Source organism: Pollachius pollachius (assembly GCF_949987615.1).
Source record: "Pollachius pollachius genome assembly, chromosome: 12".
Classification (NCBI taxonomy): Eukaryota; Metazoa; Chordata; class Actinopteri; order Gadiformes; family Gadidae; genus Pollachius; species Pollachius pollachius.
In genome coordinates, this window is record NC_136945.1 from 845,001 (window position 1) to 856,922 (window position 11,922).

An 11,922-nucleotide genomic window follows, 5' to 3' on the forward strand; every position below is an offset into this window, starting at 1 on the left:
CCTTGTGAGGAAGGGCCGGATCCTGCGGATGTTGTAAAGTGCAAATCTGCAGGACCGGGCCACCGCAGTGATGTTTGCGGTGCAGCACAACTGATTGTCCAACACTACACCAAGGTTTTTGGCAGTTGGAGAAGGAGATACAGTGATGTTCTCAACAGTGACCAGTAAGTCCATGTGTGAGCAATCTTTCCCTGGTATTAGGAGGAACTCAGTCTTGTTGAGGTTAAGCCTCAGGTGATGGGCAGTTGTCCAGGTGCTGACTTCTGCCAGACATTCAGATATGCTTGTTGCAATCAAGGCTTTGTCAGATGAGGGAAAGGAGAGAAATAGCTGAGTGTCGTCAGCATAGCAGTGATAGGAAAAGCCATGGGATGTAATTACAGAGCCCAGATATCTGGTGTATAGGGAGAACAGAAGAGGCCCCAGCACCGAGCCTTGAGGGACACCTGTATCAAGTGTGCAAGGTTTGGACAAGGAGCCATTCCATGTTACCTGATAAGTGCAATTCATCAGGTAGGACGTGAACCAGGAAAGGGCAGATTCAGCTATGCCAAGCTCGGCGAGAGTGGCGAGGAGGATCTGGTGGTTCACAGTGTCAAATGCTGCAGACAAGTCAAGGAGAATGAGAACCGATGAGAGGGACGAGGCTCTGGCCGCCCGGAGGGACTCAGTCACCGCGAGGAGAGCCGTCTCAGTGGAGTGTGCTTTTTTGAAGCCTGACTGGTGAGGGTCAATCAGGTTGCTAGATGAGAGATAGGAGGACAGTTGGTTAGCGACGGCACGTTCCAATGTTTTAGAGAGGAATGAAAGAAGACATACCGGTCTGTAATTCTGGATGTCAGAGGTATCAAGCGTTGGTTTTTTGAGGAGAGGCTTTATTCTGGCAGTCTTGAAAGACGTTGGAACAATGCCAGAAGTGAGGGAGGAGTTAGAGTGTGGTTAGTGCGGTTAGAAATGGCAGGATGTCGATTGACACAGCCTGGAGGAGGGAGGAAGGGATAGTGTCAAGGGGGCAGGAGGTGGCATGGTTAGATGTTATAATTCTGTTGACCTCGTCTGAGGTGAGAGGGATGAATTGGGTAAAGACAGAGGTGGGGGTCGGGGGAGGGAGGATGGTGGCAGTGATAAAAGAGGAGCTAATGTCCTTTACTTTCTGGGTAAAGTAGGTAACAAAGTCATCAGCAGTGAGGCAGGAAGAAGGAGGAGGGGAGGGAGGGTTGAGGAGGGAAGAGAACAAGGAAAACAGTTTCCTGGGGTTTGAGGCGGAGGAGTTAATTTTGGTCCGGTAAAAGGCAGATTTGGCTGTTGACACAGTGGAGGTGAAACCTGAGAGAAGAAGGAGATAGTGAGATAGATCATTAGGACAGTCTGATTTCTTCCATTTCCTCTCAGCTGCCCGCAACTCTGCTCTATGGGTCCGCGGAGATTCAGACAGCCAAGGAGGGGGGGGTGAAGATCGTGCCGGTCTGGAGTGGAAGGGACAGAGGGAGTCCAAAGAGGAGGAGAGGGAGGATAGCAGGGTTGTCAGAGGAATCCTCTGTGGATAGTTGAGAGAATTGTTCAATAGAAGGTAGTGAAGACAGAACAGTTGAGGCAAACGTAGAGGGAGAGAGAGTTTTGAGGTTGCGGCGGGTGGTTACAATGTGGGGTCTAGAAAGGAGGGGGGGAGAGGACTTTCCCACAATTTCCCTCCTACACGAAGAGAGGAGGAAGATCACTGCTCCTACAGAGTCAATACCCCTCCTACACGAAGAGAGGAGGAAGATCACTGCTCCTACAGAGTCAATACCCCTCCTACATGAAGAGAGGAGGAAGATCACTGCTCCTACAGAGTCAATACCCCTCCTACATGAAGAGAGGAGGAAGATCACTGCTCCTACAGAGTCAATACCCCTCCTACATGAAGACACACACCAGCTGCTGTTCCTCGTTAAGTGGCTGTGTTTGTGTGTTTGTGTGTGCACTTGCATGCTTTCGTGTATGTTTGTATTTATCATTGTGTGTGTGTGTGTGTGTGTGTTTCTGTGTGGTTGTGTGTGTGGTTGTGTGTTTTTGCCTGTGTGCACGCAGGTGTGCTGCGGACATGACGGATGGCTCCCAGTACTTCGTGCTGCTGATGATCACGGACGGCGTGATCTCGGACATGGAGCAGACCAAAGAAGCGGTAGTCAATGTGAGCTACGAGACGTGCTGCACATTCATTCACTAAGGGGACGCGCACATAAGCTTCACAAATTTAACACAAATAGTTTCTGTACTCTCATACGATGTTAATACATAAAGTGTAAGTACTATACAACACTGTGTGTGTGTGTGTGTGTGTGTGTGTGTGTGTGTGTATTTTCCCCCCATAGGCAGCCGGTCTACCAATGTCCATCATCATCGTGGGAGTGGGCCCTGCAGAATTTGACGGTCAGTGGCTTCATGTTTATGGATGTGATTTGAGTATGTACGCGTGTCATCAGTCAGCCATCTGCTGTGGACAGGCAACGAGTGATGGTGATGTAATGATCATGCAGATACAGACACATGCATATATGCATACGCATACAGACACACACTCACTCACTCACTCACTCACTCACTCACTCACTCACTCACTCACTCACTCACTCACTCACTCACTCACTCACTCACTTACTCAATCACTCACTCACTCACTTAATCACTCACTCACTCACTCGCTCACTCACATAGACTCACTCACTCACTCACTCACATAGACTCACTCACTCACTCACTCACTCACTCACTCACTCACTCACTCACTCACATAGATTCACTCACTCACTCACTCACACATAGCTGGACACATAGCTGGATTCAGCCTTAGAATCTGGATTCAATAGCTGGATTCAGCCTTAGAATCTGCATAAACTAGATTCTAGCTTTTCTTCGGCAGAAACTAGTCTACTAACTTAGACCACACTACACACTGAAGCAGGCTACATCTGTTCAACATAATAGCTGCTGTTGGGATGGCTAGCTATGACATTACATAGCCCATACAACACATTGACAACAGCCCCTTAGAGCTGTGCTCGTCCATGGTTCATCCAGGTAGAGACCGCACTGTGTCTTACATGTCATGATTGAGTGACCACGGCACATGACACTCCCCTCTAAACCACCATGTGGGGATTAATAGACGAACAGTGATCTATGTGGAAAACACGCCGTGATGGCCAGCCAAATACAATTGACAATGATCCTTGTTTTACGAGATGTCATGGTCACTTCCCTATGGCTTTATTAAAAACAATGCCACATAAGAAAACTGTCTATAAAGAGGTTCATATATAAAGGTGAGTCAAAACTGGAATGTTCTAGAAATGGTTTTGACTGTTCTAACATATAAGAAAGGCAAAATTAGAGGCCTCATTTTGTTTCCCCATCAGTGCTCTTTGAAAGGCTGGAACAGCTCAGCAGGGGGACGGTTGATTGGCACTGGGTATAATAATAGTATGTTACGGTGAACTTTGCAATTACATTCCTCAGAGTGTCTCTAGGGGGCTGAGAAACAGGTAATGGCGCTCTTGTTGGGTGTGCATAAATGCCACAGCTGTTAAGGTTATTCTGCTCCAATTATTCAAACACTGTCAGAATATTTTTTGGTAGTCTACAAGATTAATTTGAAAGAAAAACGCAACACATATCAGGGAACCTGTTTACTCTAATTTTCTTCTACTTTCACAAGAAAAGGCTTCTGTTTGAAAATATCTCATGATTTTCTCTTAATATTGTGCTAATGATAAAGTATTCCCTAAATAGGTTGTTTATTTGCCCAATTTTAATGGTTGAGGACAGAGTAGACATTCTTTAGAGTCCATCTTCTGAACACATATTAAAACCAGAATAGACTGCTTGGTGTGTTACAAGCGTGTGATCAGAGCAGATAAGTGACCTCGCAGCCATACCTTATGAAGCTAGCTTCAGCCCAGAACAGAGCTTCCAATCCACTGTAATGGTTTGCTAATGTAGGAATCATCGTTTCCAGACACTTAACCGTGGAGTTGTGATGGCCAAACACTGAGTAGGACCCTGTGCTAACGGCAAAGTGCTGTCCCCTTGGCTCCACAGGGTTTCTACAGACCTTAATTTTCCAAATGATTAGAATAAACCCCACAAGCATGGGGAGGGGAGAACCAAGAGCTGATCCAGGCCAAACACAAGCTCTCAGTGGGACCCATTATACATAGCCCGGGGTCAAGGGGAACGTCTGTGTGTGTGGTTGTGTCTGTGCACTTGTGCTCGTGTGTGTGTGTGTTCTTGTGTATGTGTGACAGAGAAATATTATCAGGCAACATATATGACAGTAAGGAGGGGAAGAGGACAAATTGAGATGGAGAAAGCAGGAATGAGAGGCAGAAAACAGCAGTGAGAAGCAGTACTGTTCATTCCCTGAGATGGGCTGCACTCATGACCTGGTTAAGCTCTGAAGGGATTTGGATTATGTATGAGGTTGAAAATGAATAGCAAAAAGTTAGAAACTTCTCAGTTGGGGTATGAGATGGTCAACTTCAGGACATAAGGCGTAAAGCTGTTATAAGTTATACAATTTGTAGACTCATCAACTAACTTGTTGTTTGTGATGGTGTTGTGAAACAAGGCAAGTCAAATGTCTCCCGCCTTTTCCCAGGATGTGGAAGTCCTCGATAGACACAGCTAGGTGGTTCCTCTGTAGACTGACCCACAGCTAGGTGGTTCCTCTGTAGACCGACCCACAGCTAGGTGGTTCATGATGGACTGACCCACATCTAGGTGGTTCATGATGGACTGACCCACAGCTAGGTGGTTCATGATGGACTGACCCACAGCTAGGTGGTTCATGATTGGACTGAGCCACAGCTAGGTGGTTCCTCTGTAGACTGACCCACAGCTAGGTGGTTCCTCTGTAGACTGACCCTCAGCTAGGTGGTTCCTCTGTAGACCAACCCACAGCTAGGTGGTTCCTCTGTAGACCGACCCACAGCTAGGTGGTTCATGATGGACTGACCCACAGCTAGGTGGTTCCTCTGTAGACTGACCCACAGCTAGGTGGTTCATGATGGACTGACCCACAGCTAGGTGGTTCATGATGGACTGACCCACAGTTAGATGGTTCCTCTGTAGACTGACCCACAGTTATATGCTTCCTCTGCAGACTGACAATTTGGAGGGAGAAGATTCTCAGGATGTTTCATCATTAAATTGAATAGAAACGTTGGTATCCATGTAGGACACATGTTTTATTTGAAAGAGGCTTTGAAAGGTAATGTCACAGAGGATCAGTGCTTTGGAGGGTCGGCTTTAAGATCCAATATGATCCTTCTACTCCGTTCTTTAAATGGTAGTGAGAACCTGACCGCATGATTTAGAGGCGAGAATGCACTTTGTTGTTGACACGGTACACGGCATTTAAAAAAAAACGTTGCAATGTCTTGTTGCTGCCTGTATCCCCATTTATGTTCTCTTCAGCTCATTGCTACATCTCTGTACCATCTCGTCTCTGTCTGTCTGTCTCTCTCTCTCTCTCTCTCTCTCTCCCTCTCTCTCTCTCTCTCTCTCTCTCTCTCTCTCTCTCTCTCTCTCTCTCCCTTTTCCCAGGCATGACTTTACCACCATCTGTCAGATCTCTGTGTGATGCGATGCAGTAAAGCCCCCCCCCCCACACACACACACACACATACACACTCAAAGATCTCACTCCATTGAACCTCAATTACATTGGCATCAGCCTTGTGAGCTGGAGGACCCTATCTGCTCCTCCGGCTCCCTCTCTCCAGACCTTACCTAAACCTCCCCATAGTCCGGTCTGCTAATCACTCACAAAGTCCACGTGAGACACAGTTAACAAGAAATAATGATGACGATAGTTGACGGTCATGTCCGTGGGCAGAGACAGCTGTGGGGATCAGGACCTGAAACCATCATGGACCAGGGTCATGAGCTGGTACTTTGGAATGGCTGAGATGTCTCAGAAGACAGGTGTGAACAGGTCCAGGGGGCAGCAGAAAGACCGGGACCCTCCTAGCCACACGGCGGGTGTGATTAGTCCCAAGGGTTTCCCTGGTTACCCTACAAAGTGTGCTTCAGCGGACACTCGTGACTTCATAGCTAGAACATGTTTGTACCTTATCGTCTATATGGATCAGCCTACTATTTGAGGCATATTGAAGTGATCAGGTTGACCTCCATTATATGAAAGCCTATAGCGTTTCCCAGTTAATCTGCTGTCCAGGCAGGCGGGGGGCGACTCAGACCAGCACGTGCCTTTAGTAGGCTGCTGCTACTCAAATACATTGAAGGTACCAATTTGCATATGGAGAGGGCAAGTGAAATCAGTTTCTAATTGGTCTCTGGCGATGCATAAGGAAAGGAGACAAGTATAATATAATGCCGGTGGTGGCTGCAGTATTTCTTAGTCTCAAGGTAAAGTGAGGAGTCAGGACACGGTCTTAGCAAGAATCGAGACGAGACCACACAAAAGAAATAGTTCATAATATGTGCTTTTGTAGACAATAGGCTGTTTGTCTCTAAAATCTCTCAAACTTGTCAAATATCATCCATCACTCTGCTCGCAGCCATGGAGGAGCTAGACGGGGACGAGGTCAGAGTGTCCTCCAGGGGGCGCTCTGCTGAGAGAGACATCGTCCAGGTAACGCCTTGATGTACTCCCCTTCTTCTATGGTTCTGTCCAGGTAGTCTACATTTATTCCTCTTCTTCTATGGTTCTTGGCCTTAGAGCCATGTGGCCGTCACCACCAGCAACAATGATTCAATATGTTTACTTTGTGGTATTTGTGGTGATCTATGTATGGTACAATTTTAGTGTAAAATGTATCCTAAGTACGCGCACACAGTGGAAAACCAATTCTCTGAGTCCTGGCCGTAATTGTGCTCAGCCTTAAGATCAATGTGCACACATTTAATGACGGATGCATGTTGCCCTGTTAGAGCTGGTTGAGTTCAATGGTTCATTGTGGTTGATTTGAAACAGATCCACTGACAGATCAGAGCAGAATCCGCTGTTAACCGACTGCTCTGGTTTCCCTCCCGTCTCAGTTCGTGCCGTTCCGGGACTACATCGACCGCTCCGGTAACCAGGTGCTGAGCATGGCGCGGCTGGCCAAAGACGTGCTGGCAGAGATCCCCGACCAGCTGCTGTCCTTCATGAGGAGCCGGGCCATCGAACCGCGGCCTGCCGTTCCAGCCAGCGGCTCTCAGTCCCACAGCACAGCCACCACCACTTCCACCAGCATCAGCAGCATCGCTAAAGGAAGAAACACACATGCCTGAAATACACCTGAGGATGAGTGTGTGCGTGTGTGTGTGTGTGTGTGTGTGTGTGTGTGTGTGTGTATGTCTGTGCATGCTTGTGTGTGTGGGTGTGTGTGTGCATGAGATTGTGTCCGTGTGCGTTTGTGCTTATGTGGGTGTGTGTGCGTGAGATAGTGTCTGTGTGCGTCTTTGTGTGTGTGGGTGTGTGTGTGTGTATGTGTGGGTCTGTGTGTGTGCATGAGATAATGTGTCTGTGCGGGTGATAGTGTGTGTCTGTATGTGTGTTTGAGTGTTTGTGCATGCGTGAATACATGTGTGTGTGTGTGCATGCGTCAGTATGTGTGTGTCTGAACTTCCGTCTTTAGGGGTTAAGAATATTTGCCTGGGTGGAGAATTAAGTCCCTGAAGAGTGGCGGTAAACATGGAGAATCAAACACGGTCTGATGGGCCATTGCTTCTATTGAGCTCGTTCTAGAACACTTGGTCGGGCTGGAGCTCCCTTGGACTTCAGAGCTGAACAGCCAGGATCCCTTTGGCACGACCATTGCCAAAGGGCCACTGTGGTGCCAAACGTTTTTTCGCAAACATGAATTAGTAAAATACTTTTGACGAAGATGGATGAAAACTGGTGTTTTCCCCCGTTGCAATGGGCAGCATGTTTGTACAGGCTGATCAAAAGACCGAACCAGGGCAGGGGCGACAGCTGGTCCTGCTAAACAATGACCTCACGCCTGCAGCGGTGCAGGAAGCAGAGTGGCTTGTCTTTCTCCACCGGTCAAAAGCAAATAGTTCCCACGCTGTCTGCCCCTCTCCGTTGTGTTGGTGGTGGTGAGCTTCATGTTTGTACATTCTGTTAAGGTAGCAGGGCTGTGATTTGTCTAAAACATAGTTGGAGACTTCAGAGGGGTGATTCGATTTTTCCTCAGGGACCGATTTGAAGACATCCACACATTGCTCATAGGAAAAGGACCTAAAATGTGAAAATGCGGAACGAAAATGTTGCCCTAGATCTGCCAGTCTACGCTGTAAATGAACGTGTTCTTTTGAATTACATGAACGACTTCACTTGGTCTTTCATGTAATTGGGCTCTTTTCACCTCTCAAACTGCCACTGTACAGAATCCTCACAAAGACTGGCTCTATATATAACGAGTTATTTTTTCAATTTTTTCCTTTCCCATTTTCTCCAAACTGTTTATGTAAGCACTATTTTGGTATTTGTTTTAACTTCTTTGTGAAGCGGGTCATGGCGGTGTGTTTCTCTCCAAGTCGCTAGCTAAAGATAGTTTAGTCTGAGCCGGTTTAGAATCTGAATGGCTGGTCAATGCACATCTCACCGACCAGACACACTTAGCACAGCATGTAGCAGAGGAAGTGAGGTCAAGCTCCCTGTCCCAAAGAGAAGCAGGTAGATGTTATTGTGTCGGTCAATCTGTTCGGATGAAGAGATATTTTGACATATTGATTTGAGTTTAGTTGTTACAGTCATGTGACGCAACCATAGATACTAGTTGATTCGTTCATGAGGCATGACTGCATTTATGTTGCATTTGTGCGCCTTTGATTTCTCCAGAGCTGATGCAAGCGGCCGTATCCTGAACATGGGTTTGTCATTTTGACTTATTTTTTACTCAACTGCTTCTACTTGTTTTCTTTCCCCCTCTCCACTTGGATTTCCAATCAAACAGGCCTGTGGAAAGACAGAAATCTACAAATGATTTTGTAGATTTGCAAAGTAAAAAAATTTACTTTGCAGAAATGAAATACAATATAATAAAGTATGTTTTAAGTATAATAATAATCAAGGCCCTAATAATCCAAATGTTCAAAGTGTATAATAATCCAAATGGTTGTGTTTGCGTTATCTAGGAATGAGCCCTTTGTACCTACATGGGGGTACAGTAACCCAGAACGGACAAACAGCTCTAGAGACCGTTTTACAGACTAAATATCTAAATACAATTTAGAAATGGATCACTGTCACTAGAGATCACACAATCTACTGGCACCTTACCGGCCAGTGCAGGCCACCATAGCACCTCCTACTGGTTTAAAGGGAGGGGTGTGAGATGACAATAGATCCTACACTCTGCACCTTTTACGCTCACATTGAAACTGCCAACTTGTGTTAAGGTGAGGAATTTTTTATTTTTTATTGTTCAGTGTGTGCTGTATCAGAAAGGACTTGGACATGTGGCCTTATTTCCGTCATAAACCCAAAAGTGTGCACGAAGGTATTCTATTTTTATATGACCACTCAATGCAAGGATATTCTTGTAATTTTGCATGCTTAGCTAATGGCCCTGCTGCAGGAGGGTTTGTTTATAAAGACATCAGATGTCTAATCCTACTAGAAAACACTTCGACATTCCTAAATGTTTGTGCTCTGTGAGGGTGCGTCTTTCTTTCTAATGTAGTCTTCTAAAAGTTCTTTAGTTACATCTGAATGACAGCAAACTACATTATTATCTCCCACCGGTAGGAGCTGTAGAGATGGTAGCTTCTCAAATCCTTAATCCTGTGTTTCCACAGATTTTCCCACCATGGCCCATGCATGAATACGTTGTGTGGTCAGAACGTCGTCCTCAGCCACACCACATGTTAAGATATTTTTGGATGAAGCATGTTGTGCTTTGTATACATCTGGTATATAAGGTAAAAACCATCATGACCAATAATATAATGCTGCGGATCACTTTTCCATCCTAGTGCGGTATATGTGAAAACGTTCAAGTAGAGATGTGCAATTGTAAATACATTTCATTGGACAATAAGTATTTTGTGAATAGTCTTCCTAGTTTTTTCCCCACTGGTAACTCCTAACATGTGTTATTTTAGTCTCCATTAGCGACAGCTATTAATGGATTTGTATGTACTTCAACAATTGCTTAGGAATCAAATAAATATGTGAAAAGGGTGAACAGAGGTTACTGTGTTGTTAATCACTGAATTGTCTTTAAACTCAATGAATCACAATATGTTTGACACTACACATAAAATCAAATAATAAATACAAATGGAAATGTTAGTCTATGTGCATTTCATAATAAAAACATTGTGTGTGTGTGTGTGTGTGTGTGTGTGTGTGTGTGTGTGTGTGTGTGTGTGTGTGTGTGTGTGTGTGTGTGTGTGTGTGTTTCGGCAGTGGGGTCAACGGGACTTTTTTTGCCTTTTTATTTTTGGATTTAAATACAATACTCCCATCCAGTGGTGACGTACAGAAGTGCAACAATTTTATCCTGGTGAATACAGCGGTGTCTTTATATGTTGCCTTTGTATGCTCTGACATCAGAGCATTTACAGGGAATTATTTTCGTTGTATGTTAATTAATTATTTCCTTGAAAACTTATAAAAAATGTCGGCTTCGGGTTCGGAATAGAGTGATGAAGTCACGCCCCTTCCGGTAGAGCCCATGGGACCTATGAGATCGTAAAATATGAATGGGTTTCAATGAGAGAGAAAGTAATTATTTTCTGGTCCCAGCCTTTATATGCCCCGGATTACACATATGTTGTTTGTGGATTTAAATGATAATTTTTCATGCCAAGAGTTTGACCGTTTATTGTGCAATTGTTCAGTTAAAGGCTGTAGAGAAAACACAATGAGAAAGACTACACGTCTCGTATGTGACGTCAAGCTCCCTGCGACTGGCGTGGACAAGACCGACTATCTCTCCATCGGCATTCTAACAGTTTTCACCTCTTTCGATGCTTTTTATCCTCCCCATGGGAAAAAAGCGGTGAAGTGGAGCAGAGAGATCGCCATGTCTGTACCAGAGTGGTGGGGACGTATATCATTCGCGTCGAGAGCAGCAAGGGGCTGTAGTTCACAAAGCGGCCTCACACAAAACCTAACATTATCAAACTTCTTTGCGAAATTTTTTAGTTTTCTTTGCATGAAAAATTATCATTTAAATCCAAAAACCACATATGTGTAATCCAGGGCATATAAAGACTGGGACCAGAAGATAATTACTTTCTCTCCATTGAAACCCATTCATATTTTTCGATCTCATAGGTCCCATGGGGGTCTACCGGAAGGGGCGTGACTTCGCCACTCCATAGAGTGGTAATTAATTGGTGGTAATTAATTATCTTCTGGTCCCAGTCTTTATATGCCCCGGATTACAAATATGCTGTTTGTGATTGATTTAAATTATAATTTTCCATGTCAAGAGTTTGACCGTTTATTGTGCAATTGTTCAGTTAAAGGCTGTAGAGAAAACACAATGAGAAAGACTACACGTCTCTTATGTGACGACATGCTCCCTGCGACTGGCGTGGACATGACCGACAATCTCTCCATCGGCATATCTGAAACTCTCCACATGCCCCGACTTATAATGGTTTTCACCTCTTTCGATGCTGTTATCCTCCCCTTGGAAAAAACCTAACATTATCAAACTTCTTCACGAAAATGTTTATTTTTCTTTGCATGAAAAATTATCATTTAAATCCACAAACAACATATGTGTAATCCGGGGCATATAAAGACTAGGACCAGAAAATAATATTTTTCTCTCCATTTAAACCCATTCATATTTTTCGATCACATAGGTCCCATGGGCTCTACCGGAAGGGGCCACTCAAAATCTACGTAAATCCACTATACAGAAGTCCAGTCCGTGTTTTCATTAAACTAAATGAGGTCGGAAGGGGCTG

The 11,922-nt window shown here is 45.0% G+C and overlaps 1 protein-coding gene across 1 annotated transcript in view; it reads left to right on the forward strand.

The window, feature by feature from the left end:
- LOC307083655 (copine-9-like) overlaps positions 1 to 7,278 on the forward strand; it is a gene marked incomplete at both ends in the record, with an annotated part of 79,783 nt that extends 72,505 nt beyond the window's left edge. The window contains 4 exons of the mRNA XM_079747605.1: positions 2,071 to 2,173; positions 2,355 to 2,412; positions 6,564 to 6,637; positions 7,045 to 7,278. Coding sequence (XP_079603731.1) covers positions 2,071 to 2,173; positions 2,355 to 2,412; positions 6,564 to 6,637; positions 7,045 to 7,278 — 469 coding nt within the window. The remainder of the gene's footprint in view (positions 1 to 2,070; positions 2,174 to 2,354; positions 2,413 to 6,563; positions 6,638 to 7,044) is intronic.
- Between the last annotated feature and the right edge of the window lie 4,644 nt (positions 7,279 to 11,922).